This window comes from Trichomonas vaginalis, chromosome I (genome assembly GCF_026262505.1).
Source record: "Trichomonas vaginalis G3 chromosome I, whole genome shotgun sequence".
In the NCBI taxonomy this organism is placed as follows: domain Eukaryota; phylum Parabasalia; order Trichomonadida; family Trichomonadidae; genus Trichomonas; species Trichomonas vaginalis.
The window spans coordinates 25691072-25715903 of record NC_067203.1 but is presented as its reverse complement, the minus strand read 5'-3'; the positions used below and the strand labels follow the sequence as shown (position 1 = coordinate 25715903).

Below are 24832 nucleotides of genomic sequence, written 5' to 3'. Positions count from 1 at the left end.
TATAACCATCCTTGTCTCTACGTAAGACTTCAATACCGTTGTAAGTGCCTTTTGTGAATGTTTCGCCATTAGATTTGTTCGTGAACGTTTTTGCTTCGACTGACATTTCTGTTCTTACAATAAAAATAAAAAATATTTTTTGGTGGGACGTCGGACATTCGTTTGTGGCTTAACCGTCGGACCACAACGATAAAAATCTCGACAAAACATATACGATGAAGTCTCAACAAAACATTTACGATGAAGTCTTAACAAAAAATATACGATGAAATCTATTTCCTGTGTTGTTGTCAAAATGTCATGTTGTCACACTTTTTCAAAAAGATGTTAGTTGACCGAGTGACCGAGTGACCGAGTGACCTGGTCGCCTAAAATATATTTTTTTCTATCTTAAGGAAATTCATGAAAATTCACCTGTTGAATTTTGTATAAAAAGCAACCCGCTGTTTTCCGCGGGTTGGTATATTCTTCACAAAATGCTTGTTTTGAGGTCGAGCCACTTTTGGCTCCACCTCTTTTTTCAACCAAAAACTCATTTTTGTCGAATTCAGCACAAAATTCATGAAAATTCAACGGGTGAGAAAACAGGTGAGAAAACAGGTGAGAAAACAGGTGACATCTCACCTCTTCACCTAAACATTATTTTTCAATACTTTTTCAGCACTTTTCCGTAGTTGTATATGAAAGACAATTCGAGATAAAAGTCATAGTACAATGGAATAATATGTTGCACACCATTTGTTGTGAACCAAACTTGAAAGTCAGAGAAACTGTTACTAGGTGGTTCGTAGAATTTAGAAGCAAAGTCATAAAAGTCCTTACCAATACATAGAAAACTATTGTTGCTTGAACTGAAACTTGCATGACACATAACATTTTGAGGGTCAAACACGTTTCTATAAACTGTCAAATCTGCTGGTGGAAGTATAAATTGAAATGGACCATCTGGTGGTAATGGTTCGTTCTGGTTTAGTAACCGAAGAAATTGTGCCCAAGAACGTTTGTCTACTTCCCAAAATAAAAACTCTGTATCTCTTGGAGGGTTAATTTCAATCTTTTGAAATGAAACGGTGGAGTTCATCTTGTCATATTCTAGTTTCAGATAGTATGTTCCATTTAGTAAAGAGTCGTATTTTTCTTGAAATTCCCAATAATATTTGTTCATTTGAGTTTGAAAGTCATTTAGAGTTTTTTCAAGACTTTCGTCTGAACGAATTGTAAAGATTCTCATTTCGTCAAATTTGTCTATTATACCATCAGGACCTTTATACTGCCCATGAAAATATACTGCGAACATAAATGCGTTAGTTCTATTTGAAAACAAAACTCTTCTAAATCCTATTGCCTTTGCATCTGAAGGACTTTGAAGCCAACGAATTGGATAGTCAAACCTGTATGCTCGGGATGAAATTTCTTCATCTGATATATTCCTACCAGCATTTGTAAAGATATAGTCTAATGGTTTTGTATCTGCTACTTTTGTTCTTTGTTTTTCAACCTGAAGCATTTAATATATGTAAAAATATATTGTTTTAAAAAACGTTTTTATTTCATGCAATGTTTTATTTCTGTGCCGTCTTCAAGTATGCCCCAGTACTTACGCTTGGAGAGGACATGAACTTCGGTGAAAATTTTGTCCAATTTGAATTGACCCATCTTTTCACCGACCATTCCCATTTCAATGAGTTTGTTGTATCCTTCTTCGTTCGTCATGAGTGCGTCAATGTTCTCATAGTAAACCTTCACTTTGGATTTGACTTCGGAGAAGAATTTGTTGTAGTTGTCAAGGACTGCCTTTGCGAACTGAGGGTAAGACCAATGTTCGACAATAGGTTTTAATGTGGTTACTAAGCCACTTTGACCTTGAGTGAATTCGTACTTCAAAACAAAAGGAGAAAACCTTTCAACAAAGTTGTCGACCTTCTCATAATGTTTACTCTTCATCTCTTGAGGTTTCTTAATGGAATATCCCCATGTCGAATTCATAAGCAATTTGAGTGTCATTGCAAGTTTGGGTTTGAAGCTTTCCTAATATCATACAGTTGTTGTATGACTTTTCCAACTGTATAGTTCCTTCCCGGGAACTCACCATCTTCGTTTGGAATTCCAGTCGGAATATATTGGACAAACCTCATGTATGCAGCGTTAAGGTCGACATAGTATATCTTTTCATCTGAGTCGAACTTGTCGCAACCAATTGGTCCAGTTTGTGGAAATTCAAGTGAGTCTCTATCTTTCTGAGAAACTTCTCCTGTTATCTCATAAACATCGTCGAAGCAACCTGTTTCATATAAAACCTTCTGACCTAACTCAGATGCTCTCCAATACAATTTGACGTCAAATGGATGTCTCAATGGAAGTTTGTTTATAGCATTTGAAGTTCTTGCAACCTCATTGGAAGTTCTTCTGGTTCAGGTTGGTATCCGAACATACCAACCCCTTGTGGAATTGTGTACTTCTTTTGTACTAGAACTTTGTCTGGAACAACTTTTGGTCTTGCTAACAATGAAAAGTTTGTTTCGTCTTTTGGTACAAAAGTTTCTGTCAGCTTGTCATCTGGAATTGGTTCCAACAAACCTTTCTCGAAAAGAATGTTAACAGCTCTGACAATGTTGCACTTGCCTTTTCCGAACAATGGGTTTGTAAGACTTTCGTTCAACATGAAGTGGTTGTGGACAATTACAATCTTCAACCATGGTAAGTCTTTGTCAACAACATATCGTCATGTGAAGAACCTTTAGCTGTAGGTATGTTGACTCGGATATTGACATTTGCCAACGGTGCAATTTTTGCCAATTGACCTCTGAGAATGTACCTTGTCTTCACACATGACTCAAGATACTTCATCTTCTCTTCTGTAACAAGACCAGAGTTCCTGAGACATGTAAGAATACAAGGTTCATTGACAATTGTTTCAATTGAATTGTAAATTCCATACCTGTCAAGTCAATGTCAGACTTATTTATGAACGGGAAGTATCCAGCATGTTGTCTGACTGCTTGAGGGTTAGGTTGGTACCATTCGAACTTGACACTTGCAATTCCTTCAATTGCATTCAAAATATCTGAGTCGGAGTCAAACATTTGTTCTCTCTTTGTAGTCTTGAAAGCGTCAAGAAGTTTTGCAGCTGTTGTGACATTGCCATTTGCATAGTAAATGTGACCATCCAAATCTGTTATGGTCAATCTGAGATTGTATCCTTTCTTATTTCCGTCTTGAATTGCAGCAAGTACTCCCATGAAGCCTTCTTTGTTCTTTCCTTCGTCAAAGTTTACTGTAAAGGTTCGACCAGATGTAATTTGACTTCTAACTTCACGATACTTTTCATATGCATATCTTGTTCTTTCCATGGAGCATGACCATCCTCTGCACTACCTTTTTTCCTTCTCAAAGATGCAATTGTTCGTCATGTTTCCAGTAGAATCTGGCAAAGCCGTCGTGTCCTTCAACTTGAGGCTCAGTAACATCGAAAGGCATGTCCATAAGACGCTCTTCCTCTAACCTTTCCAGTCTGTTTGGATAATTTGCACGTGCTGTTTCCAAATCCATTTCGTAGCGAAGACCAGCCAGTTTGTCATAGACTTTTATGGTCTTCCCTTCCTATATTTAAAATTCTTCGAAACTCTCCAACCATATCTTTGCAACTCTGCTTTTATTCTAGCAGACTTTCTATCCATTCTATACGGGGGCATTTTTATAAAAATAAAAAAATGTTTTTTTCTTTACTTAACATAACCGCCTGCTGCCATAAGTCTTTGACGCCAACCCATACCAGCTAATGAAGGTTGGCTTGTTTTAGTAGTTTCCAAACTAAACTTTGGTTTTGGTTTATCTTCAGTTTTTGGCTCACCTTCTTCTATTGGTTTTTCGTCACTTTTTGGTTCCTCTGACTTTACCTCACTTGCAGTATGGTTGTGTCGTTAGTATCTTCGTAAAATATCATATGCCATCTTTTTGTTTTCCTTTCAACTTTTTGTGTTTGTTGTAAAGTTTAGAATATTTCGACTCTAAGTCAATGAGATGTTCTATAATGAACTGTTGTCAGTGAAGTAAACTTTTCCATCTGTTGTCTCGAAAGCTCCTTCAGACTTCAATATTTTATTTGTGAGAGTCTGTTTCTTTTTTGAGATACTAGCCGTTCCATTTCTATGAAAAAGTGACTTTATAGTTAGGGTTTGTATTTCCAGACCTGGCACTTTCTATTATTGAATTTTTCTCTTCATCTGTAAGTTCTTTGACAGGTTTTGACAATGGTTCTGAACTTTTTGTTTGTGGTGTCAAATCTACGTTTCAACTTCTCTCGGTCATTTCATCTCAGTAAAAAATTTTAGTTTGGTTTGTTTTCAACTGGTTGTTTAGGTTTTTTAAGTCGGTCTAAAACTTCCTGAGGTATAGGGAGGACTTGACAAACACGTGTGTGTAACTGCTGGAAGCCGACAAATCCATCTTGAGCCCATTTGTCTCAATGCTGTATTGTTCATTTCATCTCAGTAAAAAACTTTACATTCCCCACGTTTGAGGCGGTTGAGGTTGGTTATTGTTTACCCATTGTTGTGCATGGTTATATCCTCTGTTAAAGAATCTTTCACCTTGGTCCATATAGTGTCCTGCTTGGTTATAGTAGTCATTTGCTTTGTTATAATAGTTTCCTGCTTGTCTTCCTACATTGTCCATCCATCCTTGAACTTTTCTCTTGTTTCAGGATTTGGAATAAGATTTGTTGCATCTCGTGCTACATCCCAACCTTTTCTGTACAGTTTGATAATAGGTTGTGCTTTCTCTTTAAGTATACCTAATGTACTCAAAATCTTCCTTCCAACTCAAATACACCTCTGGCTATTGTTCCCACTGCGGGCAAAAATCTGGATGCAACTCCTGCTAATGCGCCAAATAAACCCATTTCTTATGGGTTAAAAAATGACGAATCCAACAAGGACCCCTATGTTTCTAAAGCGACAAAGAAAGCACTCATGATAAAAATCTTTAGTTTCAACACCAAATGCTTGGTTTATGGATATCTTGGAAAACATTCCGAGGTATAGAGAAGATGACCACCATACTGGTTAATATTTGGTCAAAACACAAGATACTGTGAAAGCCATACCATTACAGTCCAAAGCTATTTTAGATATCTTAGCAGCTTTGACAATATTCGTTGACAAATACCATCCAACAAACTGACATCTGACTGTGAAAGTTCTTCAAATCAGATGATGTAAAAAACTATCTGCGTTCAAAAAAATGTAAACCAATATTTCATTGTCGACCAAAACCATTCTGCTCTTGGTGTCATTGACGGTTGTATAAAAATGTTAAGAGACTTAAACCAACCACAAGGTGGTGAAGCAAATGAAATGTCATATGACGACAAATATAGACACTTCTCCATGGCAAAGATGAGACAAGTTTTAAAATATTTACAATAACCGTAAACAAAAAGGTTTGGGAAACCACTCCCCGAAGAAATGAAAACAACCCTGACTTAGAGAAAGACTATATATTTAATAATTTAGTCAAAAGAGACAAACAAGAAAGAATGCCGGGCTTCAAACTTCAGAAAGGTGACAAAGTAAAAATAGAAATACCTAAACGCGACCCATATTGAAAAATACTATTGACTATGACAACAATGGGAACCGACAGGTACTCACATTCGTGTTCGTAAAAATAGAAGAAAGTATACAAGAAATTATATGAAGTTTTAGGCAAACATGGCAAAATGTACACACTGCAAGCAGAAGATAAAACTACTATTGTCAGACCTCGTTTCAAACTTGTCAAAGTTCAAGGTGGTATACTTTCAAAGACAGTTCCTAACAAATATAAGACAACTCCTGACGAATATGCTAAAGAAGTTGAAAATGACGACTAAGCAATTCTATACCATGCGTAAACTGTCATGTAAGGTGGCATGTATTCTTTACTTTGTCCCGTTGTTGTGTATATCCTGAAACGCGATGTGTATGGTTTCCATCTCCCTGAGTGTTACCCCAAAACAATTTATAGCAAACTGAACGTTGTCTTTAACATCATATCCTTTACCTTTTGTCATTGCTGACCAATCCCAAAATTTATGCTTATGCCAACCTGCTTGAGATGTACTTAAATCTATGTAGTGACTGTGTGCAGGTAAATTTTCACCTGAAATCGTTTTACTTCCACCTGTTTCCTTTGAAGAGTTTGCACAATACAAAAACCTGTCGACTATTTGAGTCCAAGTTCCAAAACCAAGAACTGTTTCTGGATTGTTGAGTTCATTGACGTATAAATAGAGCCTATAGGATATAATGTTTGAAGTATTTCTGTCTTTAATGTTTGAAGCTCTGTTTTGTCTGCTTTCTTGTCATATAAATCTTGAGCAGTGAATTTAATATTATGTTCATCCTTCATGACATAAACATCTTTACATCTAATGTTTCTCATCGTCGTTATGTCGTCATCCGATGTTAAACCTTGTGGAAAGTTAGGAGGTTTACAATATAATACATCCCCACCAGTTTCTTCAACCGTTCCTTCAATACTTTCTATAGCAACAGTTGTAAAACTTGTATGTGTATGTCCAACGTCACTTTTCCTGTTTAAGGTTTCTTGTAAGTTTGTAATATTTGCAATGGTATGTGTATGTCCAACGTCACTTTTACTGTTTAAGGTTTCTTGTAAGTTTGTAATATTTGCAATGGTATGTGTATGTCCAACGGCACTTTTACTGTTTAAGGTTTCTTGTAAGTCTGTTATTTCAGATATAGAATGTGTATGAGTCTTTTTAGAATATTCGTTTTCAGCTCTCGTCACTTCACTTGACATTTTATTGTCAACATATGTTTTGTCTGCTAGTTCAGGATGAGTATGTTCTTTTGTTGCATAAGCATTGTTAGCTCTTTCTTCTTCTTTTGCTATTGCATCGTCTACATATTCTTTGTCAGCTTTGTTGTCAACATCTGCTTTCAAAAGAAGTTCATTTATAGGTTTCTCGTTTAAAGTTCCTTTTGTTGGATTTATACAGACAGTATGGTTCTTATTGTCTTGAAATAGAAACTCATCTGTCATTGGGTTTAATGTCAGTTTAAGTTTCCTTCTTTCAATGACTCAGATATCTTAGAATAGTTTTGAAAAGTTTGTTGTGTTCTTATTTAGAGCTTGCATAATGAGTTGTCGGTTGTGTTGTATTTCTCTCATAGACGCTGTTTCATTTGACATTTTTATTCTAGATAAAATATGCTTCCAATAGAAAAAGAAAATTCAAGAAGTTGCTACAACTAAACCATTAGATGAACTTTTTACTAATGTCGGTCAAAAGTTTGAGACAGAGACCGTAAAGCATGAAGGCTATCGTTTTGACTACCCATTAAGATGCTAAGAGACCCATCTGTCACAAAAGCTATTGGCTTTCGTAGAATGAAGTTTGTGTCTGTAGAAGATAAAAGTTTTCCATTTATTGTAAGGTTTCATATAGATTATATTCTGAAGGGAAACGAAAAATGTGGGAAGAAATTGAGCTAATACAAGTTGACCTTTCATCTTCTCTACAGACTGCGTTAAAAAATATAGAAGATAAAATAAATTCATGTTATGCAAAATATGCTGATGAATATGCAAATACCGAGAGCACACTTTATGTGAGAATTGTATATGACAAACAAAATTCACAAGTGTCATTTCAAATCTACGAAAACAATCCAAATAAAGACGAACAAATATATACAGAATTCACTGCAATGTCATGGTATTATTTGCAAAGAATGTTAAATCAGAAAGTCGAACTTCCTTTAGCAAATATTTACAGTCGATATGCAAGAGATGAACCATATTTATTTAAAGATGTTTTCGACCCAGCTGCTATTATTGTTCATGCTTCATTTTCTGGCGCCCAAAACTTTTCTTATGCTTGGCAAATGACTTTTACGAAAAACCTACAAAGTTATACGAACCACCAAGTGGAAGTATTTCAGACTTTCAAGTATGGTTTACTACAGATGGAAGAAAAAGAATAATTCCATTATACCATGCGTTTTACTTAGAACTTAGTTTCATATACAACTACTATCGAACGGTAAAAATATAATTTTTTAATACGGTTGAGGTGTTGGATTTGGTTGCCAACTAGACTGTGGTGCAGGTTCAGGCTGTTGTATAACAGGAGCTTGTTCTTCTGGTTCAGGGTCTTTAGGTATAATACCAACAAACTGACCTACTCTTTTACCAATATTTTTGACACCGTTCCAAATTCCTCTTCCTACGGTTTTTATTCCATTCCATATACCTCTTCCAACATTTCGAAAGAAGTTTCCTATCTTACTGAAGAAAACCCATTTTACTATATGTAAAAATCTAATGTCCGCCTAGTCTTTTGCGTTTCCTGTTGAGTTCCATAGCATTCTTTAACTGGAGCTCATACATTCTGTTTCTCCTCTGGTAGAAAACATATTCTGGTCAACTCCTGTGTTCGCGTCATCTGCATAAAGTTGTTTATATCCCACTTCAGGGTTTGTATAAAACTCTTTCCATCTCATATTTGCATACCATGGTGGCAAACCTAACGCAGCGTCATTTGACATGGCAGTTTGCATTTGTACATCTGTTGGCACTTGACCATAGTTTGCCATTGCAGTTTGTATTCTAACTTCATTTGGAATATTCTCTGGGTTTGGTTGTCCAGGTTGCTGTGCATTCGCTAAGTTTGTGCGTCCATTTAATATTAGATAAAAATATCTCTTACGAGTACATATACTGAACATTTGCAGGCATTGGTTCATCTTCATATTCTCTGTACTTTTCTGCCACGTCAAATAAATAAATGACACAATGGAAAAAACCTAAAACAAGTAGTCCTATTTCAAACCACATTTACTTACTAATAAAATTTCTTTGTTATGACACTTTCTGCCGGTTTATAGGACCTCTCTCATATTCTATCTTGTCATATATAAACTCATAGTCATGTATGTCCTAACCATCTCATAACGGTTTCCAAACCACTTTTATCGGATGTAAAGTAAAAGCATGGATGGTTATGTAAAACGTCTAAAGTTTCTAAAGAGTCTCTCAAAGTCCAGTCTACTTGGTATTGAAAATCCCATGTGTTATAGAACGGCGGGTCCACTATAAAGAAAACATTTTCCTTGTCTTTATATTTTTCATACAACTCTGTCCAATGACATCTCACAAACTCTATACCCTCAATATATTTTTCTATGTCCTCTTTGAAAACATTTGTATAGTTGAGATATAAAACTTTTGACATAAGTGTTTTCAATGTCATGAACTCTTATAGCACCACTATATAATAGTCTAGCAGATATACTATCCCAGTCTATATATTCTGCTTTTTTCAAAACCTCTCTCACAATATTTTTGTATCTAATGGTATACGTTCCATCTTACCTATAGGTATCTTTTCTTTTAACTCTTTCAATATATTGTTTGTGTCTGGTATATGTTTGAGACGGTCCATATAGTTGTCGAAGTCATTGCATATAATCTTTGAGTCTGGGAATATTGTATGGCACAAATGGGATATATAGAAACTTCCACCGAACAAATCTACAAATGTTAGACATTCGGTAGTTTCTTAAGTTCTCTCAATATAATATCTTTACATTTACTCTTATTTCCAAAGAACGGTAACGGTGGTTTTGTAAAATTCATTTATATATAATAATAAAAATGTTTTTACCCGAAAAGTGACAGAAAAGTGACAAAACATGAAAACATATATAATTTGTGAAAAGCGACACATTATATAATGTTTTCGACCAGAAGAAGGCTCTTCCCAGAAGCAATGGAGGAAGAAGAAGAGTCCTCCGAATTCACACCAGAAGACTAACAATTTTCCGAATAAAAACTTCATTTATACTAAACATCTTCGGGGCTAGAGGGCACGAAGTGCCTGGAAGCCCCACTACCTTTTTTTTTTTTTTTTTAATTCGGAAAATTGTTTTCATTTTAGGAGAATATAATTTTCCTTTTCGAAAATTTAAAAAGTGAGACGCGCAGGATTCGAACTTTTTTAAAAGTTGATTTAAATATATTCTAGTGTGGATTCTAAGGATAATATCATATTTAAAATAAGAATATACTAGTTTAGGTGGTATAATTTTTTTCGATAAATTTGAGAGTATGTACGTTTAGGGCATCAAAAGTGTCAATTCGCTCAGCGAAAGCTGAGCTAGCTTCGTTCTCGAAAAAATAGGGGAGGAATGAAAGAGAGTGATACAGATGTTGACACATTCATATCATTTCAACAAATTTTGATCAAATTGAAATTCAATGAAATTCAATTCACTTCATATCCTTCAGTCAGTACATTGACATCCTTCTACATCACAATGATAACTCGTGCATCAATAGTTCTACAACTAACTCAGAAAAAACAAGATTTTTCCTTCCAGCTTACAGCTTTTAAAAAGTTTCGATGATAAAAATCACTCTACTCTTGTTTATCGATATGTTGTGATAGTTGGTAAACGTATTCTTATCGATATTAATAAAAATATTTTTACGAAAATCTGAACCAATTACAGAGTTATTCATAAAGTTTATGATAACTGTAATTACTTCATCTTTGTTTAATATTTGAATAAACAATTTAATTTAATTTGCATAATTTTTTTTAGTTGAAAGACAGGAAACTTAGTTGAGTTTGTATTATTTTTATTGTTCAATTCATTGTATCAGTGAGTGATCCAGATATTTAAGATATTTACAAAAAATTTATTAATTTGATTAACAAATTTTAATCAAAATAGCAAAAATCTATTTGATAGCTGTAAGCAAACAATAATTTTTATTTCAAGCAAAATCAATTATTTTCATCTAAACGTATAAAATTGTCAATTTTATGAGAATAAATTTAAAATCTCATGAAATATAAAGGAGAGTAATATTTTTCAATTTTCTTTTTTTCTTTGTCTCAAATATTTTCTGTTGGGAATTTTCTTGTTATCAAAAAATAATTTTAATATTTGTTTATTTCATTACCTACAATAAAATTTTAAAAACTCTATTTGTTCACAAGAAAATTTTTTCCCTTCATATGAAGAAACATTTTGTTCTCCATTTGATGCTGAGTCTAAGTCTCGATTTTTGAATTTTCTTCTTTCCAAATTTCTTTTTTCCAAATTAGAAGTTTAATTCAAATTTTCAATAGTTTATATATTTTCTCAAACCGTCTTAGATTTTCTCACTTTTTAGGGATTTTCTCTCAAAATATACAAAAATAGTAATATCAATACATGTGTCTAATATACTTTAAAACCATCGTGATAAAATTCAAAAACGAAGAGTTCTTCTCTCCAAATTTTTTTCAAAATCAAAAAAATGAAATAAAAAAGTACGTTTGGAAAATTCATTTTTAGCATTTTAGGAATTTTCTCACTTTTCTTCCAAATTGACATCCTTAGTAGAGTTTATATAAAATTACATCAATGCGCAATTCTTCAAAGTAAGAATCGATTAGATGCATTTTTTTCAAAATCAATTTTGAAATTTATTATTTTGTGGGATCCCAATATATAATTTGTAGAATAGATCAAAGCTATATAACATAAGAATAATTTTGAATGTTATTTAAGCCATAATCTATTTCCTTGTCTCAATATCTTGAGACAAAATATAATTTTTTAATATCATTGTGAATTATATATCTATTCAAACCATTGATTCTAAATTGTTGAAATGATATTATGGGTACTGATTTGTAATTTCAGATATAATTTAATCTAGAAAAATGACAGATATTTTTCCCTATTTTTTGTTGATGATATTTTAAATAAATTACGGGATCACTAGCTTAGTTTACATAAATCTTCTTCCATAGATCTTTTTTTTTAGATTTTGAAACAGTGAAAAGATATAGTATGATCAATGTATGCTATATTTACGTTTATTCATAAAAATATCAATTCTATATGAGAGAAAAAGTACATTTAAGTGCAAAAAATTAAATAGTTGTAAACTAAAGAAAATATTAAATAAAAAAGATAAATTCTATTTTTTATAACCACGGAGTAAATCTAATATCTTCGCAGCCCATGGCAGCTGCAATTAAATTATTAATTTTCTGTTGTGTTTCATCTGTATTGTCACTTCTTGTTGAGTAATTTCTTGCTTCCTCAACAAATTTCTTTGTGACATTTTCATCCAATTCCATTGTTGATTTCATCAAAACTAAAACATTACTTGTATTCGAAACAATTGCATCAGCAGTAGCAATGAATGAACTTCTGAAGCTTCCTTTAACCAAAGCTTCATCCAACAAACTCACCATTCTTCCTCTCAATCTCAACAAGAACTCTTTTTCGTTGTTTGGTCTTTCTCCCCAAACGAAAGGACTCTGTAAATCAACAAACATCGAAAGAGGACTTACATATCCATTGAAGAAAGTCTGGACAGCACAAAAGGCTGCATATCTTCCAGCCATTGTCATGAAATAGTCGCAATAACTCTTCTTGTTTGTGTACTCGTGAACTCCTTCTTTAATTTGTTTGAGGGAATTAAGAGATTTGGAGTCTAAAAGAGATTCCAAACAGAAAGAAGGGACTAAAGGTTCAGCAGGAGTCTTAGAAAGAACGAAACCATCTCCAATTTCAACACTCATTATGTTTGGAAGTTGGATATTCCTCATGAAAGTTGCAGGACATCTTTGAAGAATTGTTGAAAGACATGTCATGAATGTTGTGAATCCGTAATCAACATATTTCGATGGATATAAAACATAGGAAATCTTTGATCCTGTTGTCGTCAAAACATCCAAATAAATCGCTCTAGAATTTGTGTTTTTGACGTATCCTGTTAATTGCAAAGCATTTCCTGTTATATCATCAACAAATGGACATTGCATCGAATCCAATGAATACTCTCCTAAACAGAATGAGTTGTAGAATTGTTTCTCGCTCTCTTCACTCTCTAAAAGAATTTCTTCGCTTTCTTTTATCAATTTTTCGTCACTTTTTCCTTCAAAAATCATTTCCAAAACTTTGTTTTCTTGTTCTACAACTTTCTTCATAATTTTCGCTCTTGGACTTTCAAGGATCTGCTTCACAGGATTGATGAACGAAATCAGCTTCTTCTTGAGATCAATCGGGAACTCGCAATTGTTAAACAACGTGTAAATTCCTGTTGATTTCGAAAGCAATTTTGTCAAAGGTGCCAAATTTTTATTTTCTCCAATTAACTTTGAAAAAATCGACGCCCATCTGACAGGAATTTGAACGGCAGATTCAAGGATTGCAGGGATGCAGAGCTCTAGTTTATCAACAATCAAAGCTAGGCAAGAGAACAAAATGTCTGAAGTAGGAATTGTTCTCAAAGCTCCTTTAATTATTGAGATGAAAGCATCATTTACGTCAATTTGTTTTGAAACAATTAACAATTGACATAAAAGTGCTTCAACATCATTTGGCTTTGCGGATAACAAGTCATCTGTTCTGTAAGAAGGAATGTCAACAGAGTTCAATCTCATTGACTCAGAGAACGTGACTTTGTGGACTTCTTCAGAGTGCAAATTCATTTCAATTATGTTGTTGAATGCCTCCAAAGTTGTTTTTCTAATTTGTTCGTATGTTTTGTGGAGAATTGGAGGGTCATTTTGTGTGAGAACCAAAGAGAAGAAGATCATGTTAGATCTCTGGTTCTTGTCACTGAATTTGAAGTAGTTCTGGATATTCGATAATTCATTGGCAACTAAGTAATCTTTCAATGAATTCTTAGTTAATCTGTCGTTGTTTGATTGACTGAAAATCGAAATATCTCGTTGGAAGTTCTGTAGAATTCTGTGATCATTTATGAACTCCAATGCTTTGTCACTTAATAGCTCAGGAGGTTTGAGAATTCGTTTGGCCATTTCGTATGAAATTCTAGGAACAAATCCGACCATTTCTTTCTCAGTGACTTCGTAGCCTTGTCTGAATCTCAACAATGGTTTCAATGCGATTTCTTCTTTGGAGTATTCGAAATCGCCGCCGTATTTAGTAATGGCTTCTTCCCACGATGATTCACTGATTGTGGATTGGAGATCGCCTGGACCAACTTCGAATTTTATTGACAAATTTTTCTCTAAAATTTTGTCAATTTTTGTAAAATCGATTCCTTTACAAAGTTTTGCGAGTTGCTCAGGAGGAATGTGCTGAGTAATCTTGAGCATGTCATTCAGCTTGATGTCTCCAAGGAACTTCTGGAACAAATAAGAGAAAGGAATCTGCCATAATTCGGAATTGGCGCATCTTGTCAGTAAATCGTGGATTTCGAGGGAATTAATGAGATCCATGACTTTGTCATCGAGTTTCGGATATATTCTGAACATTGAAAAGAATTTGACTCCCAAAGGAATATTCGGCAAAATCTTTTCTTTCAGAGCTGGAGGACACATTTGGAAGAAGGCCGATGCAATTTTAGGAACGCTAAGGAAATTCATCAAAACGGACTGCATCGTTACTGTCAAATGCTCCATTGAGAAACTTTGGATGATGAACCGAGCATTGTAGGAGCAGGCATCGATTTGGTTGAGCTTGGAAAGATTTTCTAGAGCAATGTCAAGTAGATAAGTTGGAGAATTATCAAATGGATGCTCTAATACGTACAACATGATGGAGTTGGCCTGGAATATGATGATGGGAACATCCTGATTGAATACTCTGCAGAATTTAGCAGCGAAAGGTAACAAAAAGTTCGTTCTAAACGCAATTGTTGGTGGATGTACCCATAATATCGGAAATAGCCTTGCAATCAAGTCATTCTCGGTATTTTGGAGCTTCTCAAGTTCTAATGTCTGCAACTTTTCTAATGATTTGTGGGAATACATCAATTCCAACGCCTTTTGACCGTAAATCTTTGATTCTATGATATAATGCAATGATGTTAAGCAATATGACCAATTATTAGAGTCATTGCATGTAATGTGTACGAGCATTTCCAAAATTTTGTCGAAATAAGGGAAATGTGATGTTTTGCTTATATGTTCTATCATATCCGGCATCAGTCTCACTATCTGCAACTGTATGGCATCCCACAGATTGTTCTGCGGTATCTGTTGTTGCTGCTGAGCTTTAATTTGTTGTTGTTGAGCAGCCAATTGAGGATTTTGCGCTGCTAACTGTTGTGGAGGAGGCGGAGGTGGCGGATTCTGTGTTTTATTGTGGACATCAATGATAAACTGCAAAATTTCACTTACGAAATTAGGAATATTCACTGATTTTATGAGTTTAAACAGAGGAGGGAAAATGTTCATTCCTGCCTTGTAGAAGAACTGTGGTTGGTCTTTGTTCATTTGTATCTGTTTCAAAGCAAATGATGCGAAATGGTTTGCCAGACTAGTTTCTTCTTCAGGAGCTCCTCCGTCAATCAAATTGGTCAATTCAATGAATATGTTGAATTGGTTTCCATTTGTTATCTTTTTCTGTCCGAACTCTATGTACAAAGCGTGTTCTTGCAGTGGGAAATGGAATAATGTCAATGGATGTTTCTTCATGTTTTTGACATTGGAAATGACCAACTTGAAAATATATAACAAAACATTCGAATACCTGGAATAATCTTTGATGATTTCGCCAATCTGATAAAGAATTACCTTTAAATCATCATCACTTAAGTCTAAAGGAATCTTCAATATAGAACAGATCTGGCGAATTTCCAATGGTAATGAGTTATGAACAAATTCAATGAAATGAGAAAACATCGTAACAAAATTCTCTGTCGTTTTGTTCGAATAACTCCATAACAACAAAACTTGTAATCTTGTCGCATCATCTGTTGCTTCGTTATATAATTCAAATGTGTTGAATTCAATGTTGTTTAGTGTCACGTTTTTATCGTAAAGTGTATTTAGAAAAGTGACATAAACGTACAAATTGAATTTTTCTTTTGCGAAATTAACGATTACAGGTAATTGTTCATTGTGAGCTTGAACATACGGTAACAAGAAGATGTTGAAGAAGAGTGAGTTCAGTCTCATATCATCTGAATATTCTATTGAATAGAACAATTCAGGAGACAAAACTTCAGAACCCAACAATTTCGAATAAGTTTGAGCGTATTGAGTAACTAACAAAGGATTTCTTATTTCTAAGACATGGAAAGCGAGTTGTAATAAAACCTTTGGATGGTTTAAGCCAAAGAACTCAAGTAATTTCTGGAAAATTACCGAACTAAACAATGCGAAATTGTTGTCAAAACAATTCAACATTTCATGGAAAATCTTTTCTAATAATTCAATGAGTTCTGAATCATATTTTGCAGAGTTCAATGAACAAACAATGTATGATAACATTGACTGCAAATTTGTCATCTTATCCTTGACTTTAAGTGATTCTTTGATGATAGGAAGTAATGGTTCTTCCACTGATTGGAACAATGGTTTTGATTTCTCGTTTTGAGAAATGATGCATAAAAATTGCAAAGATTTCGGTTCGGACATTGATTGTTTGAAAAATTCAGGGAATAATTGAGGGGCAAAAGAGAAGTAATCAATCATTATTTCAACGAAATCTTGTCTTGGTAACAAAGGCATTGCATTGAAAATACTGACAAACATTCTAGCGATTTCAAGGAATTTGCTTTGTTGCAATAACAAGTTAACAACACTTCCTGTTGCGATGAAACCACATAATGATTTCAATCCAGCAATCATTTCTCTTGCGCTCAAACTTTGGGAGCTGTTTTCGGAAATTGTTGTTGAATAGTATTCCAATTGTTTTGTTATTGTTTGGATGAATATTTCAGGAACAATCAAGTAATAACTAAACAAAACATCTTTCAAATCTTTCCAATTAATCAAAGTCAATTTGTTTGGAGCTTTTTCAAGTCCGTAAAAATAAGCTTCTTTTAGTTTTGTTTGGACAATTTCATTGAACTGGTTCTTTACTTCTTCAGAGCCTTTCTTTGCAAATATCTGCGCAGCTAACTGTGCTTGGCATTTCAAGAATGTGTTTGGATGATCCATGAATTTGTGGATTATAGAAATTGTTGATATAAACTCATTGATATCAAACAAATTCGAATCCAAGACAGGAACTAACAGAACTAAATATGTTCCTTGCACTTTAACTTGGCTTGAAATAATTGTTTGCAATTTGGCTGTCAAAAGATGATGGACTTTTTCTTTGAAATCAGGAAGAGCATCGGGAAACGCTCTGAATAATGGACCCAAAAATCTGAATAATCCATAATCTTGTTCCATCATTTCGTCTTCAAAGCATTCTTGTATGAAATCTTTGACTTCTTGCGTATATTTGCATTTAGAAATCAGTTCACTTTGTACCAAAATTGAGAAGAAAGCCGATGAAATTCTCATTGAACTCAAAATTTTCATGATTGATCCATCGTATTCTCCCAACAAATCTCTTGCGAAAACAATGATTTTCTGGAGAGATCTCGGTACGAAATCCAACTCAATGAAGTTAGTGAAAGAGTCCCATCTTTGCACATCTTTCCAATCACTTCCATTTAATTCGTTAATTGTTCTGTGAACAAACATCGCGAAAGTTATTGGATCAATCAATTCCTTTTTGATTTCCGAGATGATCAAATGGCAAATAGTCTCAGAAACACCTTTGCTAGGGAAGACCTGTAAACTACTAATGAACGCAATTTCATTTATAAAAAGTGACATTTTTTCTTTGGTATTCAAATTTACCAAAATTGAATTCATTAAATGATGAGGCGGATCCTGGAAGCAAGAGCACAAAGCGGTGAAAACATGAGCCAAAGCGGAGATGTTTTCATTAAATGTCTGGATTATAGTTTTGAGGACATCATCACATTGATTTTGATTCTTTTGACGCATTGGCAAAATGAAAAATATCAATGATTGGAAGTTCTTCCTCATTTCGCTTGTCCACTCTGTTTGATTCAAAACATCAATGATAATCTGTTTCGTTATCTCCCAGAGTTTATCGATATTTGGATATTCGGACATTGCGCAATTCAATCCATGCAAAAATGAATCGAAATCAACTCTTATTTGTTTTGTTTCTGCATCTAAAACAATTGTTTTGTTGTTATTAACACTAAAAGACGGGAAAATGACTTCTTCAATTATATTCTTTGGTATATTCTTAATGAAATTGACAATTTCTTGTCTGATTTCCGCAGAACTGTTGTCTAAATATACCAACAAAGTTGAATAAAATTGAGGAATCATTGGATGGGATAAGAAATTGCTTTCATATCTCTCAAAGCATTGTTTTAATAATGCTAATGGTTGCTTGATATCATTCTTCAATGCATTAATCAATGACGATAAAACTGCCCTCAATTTAAGAAAATCTTTTTGTAAATTTTGACAGAATTCAATGAATTCACACAAATTTTTTGAAGGACAATTACAATTATCAGCATTTGAACAGATATCAGAAACCAAAGGATCAGAGATCTTGAGAGGGTTGTTGTTTTGTCCTAAGATGTATTCCATGAACTGGTAATATGATTTTATCAAAGAAAGGACATCAGGACAATAAACATTTGATTTTGCCAAATCTTTGCAAACTTCCAAAAATCTGTTCGCTGGGATAGAAAGGTTCTTAATAAAATCAGGACTTGGCTGTGGATTGTATTGCGGTTCCTGTGGTCTGTGTGCTGCAATCAACTGTTGAGGAGGTTTATGGACAAGTTTTTCAAAGATATAACTCAAAGAACGAATCAAATGTTTAATTTGATATCCGTTTTTGAGTTCTTTTAGAGAATATTTGACTAATGAGTTTATGAATGTCTCTGTCAGTTGGTTATCTCTTATCAATTCTTTGAATAAAAATGAGTCAAAAATCACTTCATCTTCCAATCCAAAGAAATCTCTGAAGAAATAATACCATATATTCTCCATCATGAACGGTGTTGTCATTGACAAACATCTGACAAGTTCTTTGGCAGAACTAAAATGATACTGCCTGATTTTACTGAATTTCTTCGCAGATTCCAATGTTTGCGTGCATTGTTTCAAGTTCTTTTCTGGATCTCCAACAGGACTTGGAATATGCAACAGCTCTGAACCATGGTGTAGCATGCTTCTGAACTTCATGGTAAAGATAAGAGCATGTCGGAAACATGAATACAAGATGTCAATGTCAATCAAAGACAAATTTGTCGAAATTTGTTTATGCAATTGACGTTTTTCGGCTTCATCTTGTGGAAATAGCTTCATTAGGAAGCTCTGGAAGTATTTAAGTAGTCTGTAATAGCAATCGGCGAAGTTGGAGAGCTGCATGAGGACTTGTGTCACTGCATTTGATTTCGATACGCTCGACTTGAGATTGGCAAGGCTGGCGGCCATTTCAACAAATCCGGTATCGATGGAATTGAAGAATAATGTGAACAAACAGGCTGTTAAGTGCTGATCGTCGTTGGAAAATCTGATATACTGCATTAGTTGGCCGAACCTGAAATTACTTGAGGAATATTGGACCATTGAGAAATGTAGAACACCTGCATCGTATTTGCAGAAGCTGACTAAGAATGATTCCCGAGTAATTTTTTCATTTCGATCTCTTTTGAACGCGTATTCTAAAATATTCTGTATAAGACTGTGGTATATGACGAAGTTTTCGGAATTGTAGTATTTGTAGTGGGTCAGCGTTGGAAAATGCTTTGCAATAATATCTAGACGTCTGGCTTGGTCTTGTTTGAAAATGTAAGTGAAGGAATTGATTGTTTCATCAACTAGTGATGATGCAACACCGGAATTCTGCATAAGAATGTCCATGTAAGTGTTTACAATTAAATTCGCTGTTTGCGGGTTATTTGTGTTGTTTAGGGATACATTACCCATAAGTATACCACATTTAACTTTGAGTAATTGTATAGTTGCTCGCTTCGCATAAGTAAAATCGTCGGGAATTTGATAATTTAAAATTTTCTCTAACTTAGGCTGTAATTTTTGGAAAATACTCTTCATCAATTCAACAGATTTCACGCACGTAAGAAGAATAGTGATGATCGTGATCAAAGGGAAGAATTCGTCTGGTTGAAGAGTTTCAAAATGATCGAGAAAGTCATCGATTCTTTGGCAAATGGCATGGAAGATGGAGTCTGATGCCAATTTGTTCGCTTTTTCGAAGTCTTTTTCGTGATTTTCGAATGAATTTCTGACGATTTTGAGATATAAGCAAAGTTCTTTATGATTGCATACCTTAATTTGATTGGCAATGAGATTAATGATCTCCATACTCGTTAAATCGGTAAATTTGTAATTCAAAAATGCTAAAAGACTTAAAATATTCGTAATTTTCTTTTTATATTCGGCTGCTTTTGCTTGATCTGTCTGTGGATGTAATAATAGGAAATTTAATGTCGAAATGAGTTGATTGTGAGGCTTTTTTGAGTATTGTTCGAACTCATTTGGAGGCATTTCAAAGTAAAAGTTCCGAATCTTTCGGAAAGTCATCTGATCGATCGGTCCATCAGATGTAATCTGCCGGATAAAAGTAGCAAGCACATCATCCTTCGTAGGCTTCAAAGGCCTTTGAGGGATGAAAGCTTTGGGATCCTGCATTTAGGCACAAAAGTGACAGTGCTAAAAAATGTATCTGTGCTTTAGGCGACTGCCATCAAAATTAAAAAGCTCATATGATAAAAAACAAAACCTTCATAGAATGTTCGGCAAAATTTTGCTCTACAAAATCATTCTTGAAAAATTTAATGCATGATTAATAAATTTCTATAATGCTTATAAATAAATCATGGTTTAAACTACTTTTGCTCCAATAGATTTAAGTCTTTTATCATTATTGATCAATATTTAACGAAAAAAAAGTATAATTAAGGTGCATTGCTTCTTGTGAGAATACCTGAGGTATTGATATATAGTTGCTATTATTGTATTTCATGCATCTTGATACTTTTGGATAACATTTTGATCAAAGCTTTATAGTTTCAATCCTATTTATTCAATCTTAGTTTATAAAGAAATATTTACTGAGAATTAAAAATTAAAATAAAAATTTAAATTAACATAAAAATAATGTTTAGATTAATCTGCTTTACACGTCTTCGCCACTTCCTGAATCAGATATAACATGTTTCTTCAATGGTGGAGGAGGTGCTTTATCATCAGAATCTGAATCAGACAATAAACTCTTCTTTCTTGGAGATTTCTGCTTTGGAGGAGGAACATCATCTTCAGAATCATCAGAACTTGTTAATAATCTCTTCTTTTGAGGTGATTTTTGTTTTGGAGGAGGAACATCATCTTCATCATCACTTTCAGACAATTTTCTCTTCTTTTGTGGAGACTTTTGCCTTGGTTTTATTTCTTCGTCATCATCAGAGCTGTCGAGAAGTTTCTTCTTTGGTGGTGGAATTGCATCATCTTCACTTGAACTTGATAAAATTGGTTTCTTTTGTGGAGATTTTTGCTTTGGTTTTATTTCTTCTTCATCAGAACTATCAAGTTGTCTCTTCTTTGGCTTTGGCTTTATTTCTTCCTCTTCTTCGTCATCTGAACTATCAAGTAATTTCTTCTTTTGTTCTTGTTTTGGTTTTGGTTCTTCATCGTCATCAGAAGAAGAAAACATTGGCTTCTTTTGTGGTGACTTTTGCTTTGTTTCTTCTTGTTTCTTTGGTATTATTTCTTCTTCATCATCATCGGAAAACATTGGTTTCTTTGGAGTTTTTTGTTTTGGTTTGATCTCTTCTTCGTCATCAGAAAACATCATTTGTCTCTTCATTGGTGGAGGAGGTTCATCACTTTCATCACTGTCTGACAACAAGTGTCCTTTTGCTGGTGATTGTTTCTTTTGTGGAGATTTCTTTTGATGTTTTTCTTCATCTTTTGGTTTAATTTCCTCATTTTCTTCATCAGAAAACATCGGTTTAGTTTGTTTCTTCTTTGGTTTAACCTCTTCTTCTTTATCTGATTCTTCTTTCTTTGGAGGTTCTTTTTCTTCATCATCATCAGAAAACATTGGCTTGGTTTGTTTCTTTGGAGAAGGTTTAATTTCTTCATCATCATCATCAGAAGAAAACATCGGTTTAGTCTGTTTCTTCTTTGGTTTAACCTCTTCTTCTTTATCTTTCTTTGGAGATTCTTTTTCTTCATCATCATCATCATCAGAAGAAGAAGAAAACATTGGTTTAGTTTGTTTCTTTGGTGATTTCTGTTTTTGATTAATTTCTTCTTCATTTGATTTTTCTTCTTTTGGAGGTTCTTTTGCGAAATCGTCATCAGAAAACATTGGTTTAGTTTGTTTCTTTGGAGAAGGTTTGATTTCTTCTTCATCATCTGATTTTTCTTTCTTTGGAGGTTCTTTTTCATCATCATCTGAAGAAGAAAAGATTGGTTTAGTTTGTTTCTTTGGAGAAGGTTTGATTTCTTCATGATCTTCTTCTTCTGATGAAGATGAAGTAAACATTGGTTGTTTTTGTTGAACAGGAGATTTCTTTAGTTCATTATTTTCATCATCAGAAGAGAACATCAATGGTTTATTTTGTGGAGTTTTCTCTTCTTCTTTCTGTCCAATTTTTTCTTCATCAGATGAAAACAGAAGTTTTTTGCTGTTGTTGTTATTTTGTTTGTTTTCTTCATTATCAGAAGAACTTGAAAGTAATGGTTTGTCTTGATCATTTATTTCATCATTTATGACATTTGCATCAATCTTTTCTTGTTCATCATTAATTTCTTCTTCATTAGAATCAGAAGATGAAGAATTTTCAAGAAGATTTTGAGCAATTTTGTTGTTTCCTGATGTTTCGAAAGAAGGAATTCTTTTTCTTTCGTATTTTGTTTCTTCTTTCTTTTGTTTCTCTTCTTCTTGTTCTTTTGGTTCTTCCTGTTTCTGCTCTGGTTCATTAACAGTTGCCTTCAAGTTCAGACTTTCGTTTATTTGTGAAACTAAGTCACTGAATTCTTTAGTTTGATTGACTTCTTTCAAAACTAATGCTAATGTCAACAAAACGTAATTTAGTTCACTCTCTCGGCATCTGTCAGTCACTAACTTAACTCTGCGAGTAAACTTCTGTTTTGTTAACTTGGAAATGGAGTCACATGTTTTCTGGAAAAGTGACAAAACCGCTGGACAACCGTTACACATTTCTTGTTTAATTTCGAAAGAAGGATGTTGTAAGACGATTGTCTTTTGATCTACTGGCTGGCAGATGTTTTCTACATCTATCAAAACAGCGGAATTGAGACTGTATAGTTGTTGGAACTTTTCTGACTCTTTTTCCGAAATGAAATAAGATGATTGATCCAAAATTGGAGAAAATACAGCTGCAACTTCTGGTGTACACATATCGATGTGGTCTATAACGAAAACAACACCTTTGAGACCGAAAACAGCTGCGATATCGTTTGGTAAATTCAAAATTGAATTCAAAATCACACCTTGTTTGCTTACATTGCGTGCTGCATTGGTTTCCTTGAACTGGAATGCTGAGATGATACTCTTTCCGAGCTTTTCGAACTGTTCTTCGTTGAATCCTTTGACTTTGCTTGCAAATGGAAGTAATTTACGCATTGTAACGGAATCTGGAAGTGATGCAAGCAATTTGCGTAATTCTTCTGCAATAGGAAGTACTTGTGGACATGTGTATCCGAGAGAATCAAAGGTAGAATTCAAGATATAATTGAAAAATGAAATTTCATTCTCCATTTCGAATTGTATGGTCTCAAAATTAAGTGGTAACATCAGGTATTGTCCTCCTAAGCCACACATCGTTAGTTTACGATGGAAAACAGTGGATAAATTGTTTAATGTCATTGTTTTTCCGCTGTAGCGTGGTCCTGTAATAACAATGTTAATATTTTCTAAGTCTAGATTACTTAAGAGATCAATCGACCATTTTGTCAATGAATTTGTGACTGGAGAAACAGAATCTAAAGTACAAATGCGTTTTTCAACAAGCTGCCTGTAAAAACATGTTTGCCTGTTTGCATCGATTTGCTTACGATAAAGTTCGTGATCTGGAAGCTTATTTTGATCTTCATCTTTAATGTTTGAAAATGCAGCAAATTTAGCATATAATTGAGCTTGTGCCATTGACATTTTAGATAAGGCAACATAAAAGTTTGCTCTATCTTCGAGAGTTTCCGTAGATTCGATTTGCTTTGCAGGTTGAACTGCATCTGCTTCTTTGAACATAGCTTGAACGTTGATTTCTTGCATCTCATGTGATGGAAGCTTGGTTTCCTTAGGTTTTTGAGCGAATTTCTCTCCTTTTCTTCCAACAAGTAAAATTAATTTTGGTTCTTGTTCATGCTTTTGTTTAATTTGGTCTAGTGACTCTACTTTAGTGCCATCTTCAAAGTAGAAATTTCCGATTGGGAAATTAAAAATTTCCATGCAATCAGATTTTAATTTTTCAAGGGAAATCACAGAATATTTTCGAATAGGCTTTATTGGCCTGGCATTTGCAGCAAGTTGAACAATAATAGGCTGCTCTACATCCTGAAGACGCCTCCTATTTTGTTGCTTTCCTTTCATTTAATTTGAATGATTTACACCTCACATTCAAAATATTTTACAACAATGTATGCTATCCAATCATCTTTTTCATCAAAATTTAATTACAAATTTGGATAACAAATTAAAAGTGTCGATAAACACATTGTTTTTGTTCAGATTTGCAGCATAAAATTTGATTCTAAAGCACGATTTACTGAAACAAGAAATACATTAGTTATGTGTACTTCTTTGTGGCTTAGAAGAATCGTTCATTTATGTTAATTTGTTATAATATTTTTGAAAAAAATATTGAAAACTTTTTGATGAAAAAATACTAAGATATTAGTAGTATGTGAAGTGTGATTTATAGAGTGAACGAAAAAACATTGACTTGAGACCCCATAACTCCGTTCCTGTGCTCTCATCATTTCTGTTTTCCACATTCACGTCAATAAATCACACCTCTC

General features: G+C 33.9%; 3 protein-coding genes and 2 pseudogenes across 5 annotated transcripts, besides 2 other annotated features; all 5 read right to left on the bottom strand.

The window, feature by feature from the left end:
* Positions 1 to 9920: part of a mobile genetic element that runs on past the window's edge.
* Positions 647 to 1507, bottom strand: TVAGG3_1049890 (uncharacterized protein; the record flags this gene model as incomplete). Its single annotated transcript, XM_051255721.1, has 1 exon — positions 647 to 1507. One exon carries the CDS (start codon positions 1505 to 1507, stop codon positions 647 to 649), a length of 861 nt encoding a protein of 286 aa, XP_051081295.1.
* TVAGG3_1049880 lies at positions 1546 to 3239 on the bottom strand (annotated as a pseudogene). The gene has a single exon. A coding segment is annotated over exon 1 (1694 nt).
* TVAGG3_1049870 lies at positions 5869 to 7197 on the bottom strand (annotated as a pseudogene). Its single transcript has one exon. A coding segment is annotated over exon 1 (1329 nt).
* Positions 9833 to 9920: a terminal%2Cinverted (terminal inverted repeat of Maverick-3 transposon ID:TVAGG3_1049860).
* A 2011-nt stretch (positions 9921 to 11931) lies between these two features.
* On the bottom strand, positions 11932 to 20473 carry TVAGG3_1049850 (uncharacterized protein; the record flags this gene model as incomplete). The annotated part of the gene is made up of 1 exon (XM_001312632.1): positions 11993 to 20332. One exon carries the CDS (start codon positions 20330 to 20332, stop codon positions 11993 to 11995), a length of 8340 nt encoding a protein of 2779 aa, XP_001312633.1.
* A 457-nt stretch (positions 20474 to 20930) lies between these two features.
* Positions 20931 to 24404, bottom strand: TVAGG3_1049840 (uncharacterized protein; the record flags this gene model as incomplete). The annotated part of the gene is made up of 1 exon (XM_001312631.1): positions 20964 to 24404. The coding sequence occupies one exon, from the start codon at positions 24402 to 24404 to the stop codon at positions 20964 to 20966; it is 3441 nt and encodes a 1146-aa protein (XP_001312632.1).
* Between the last annotated feature and the right edge of the window lie 428 nt (positions 24405 to 24832).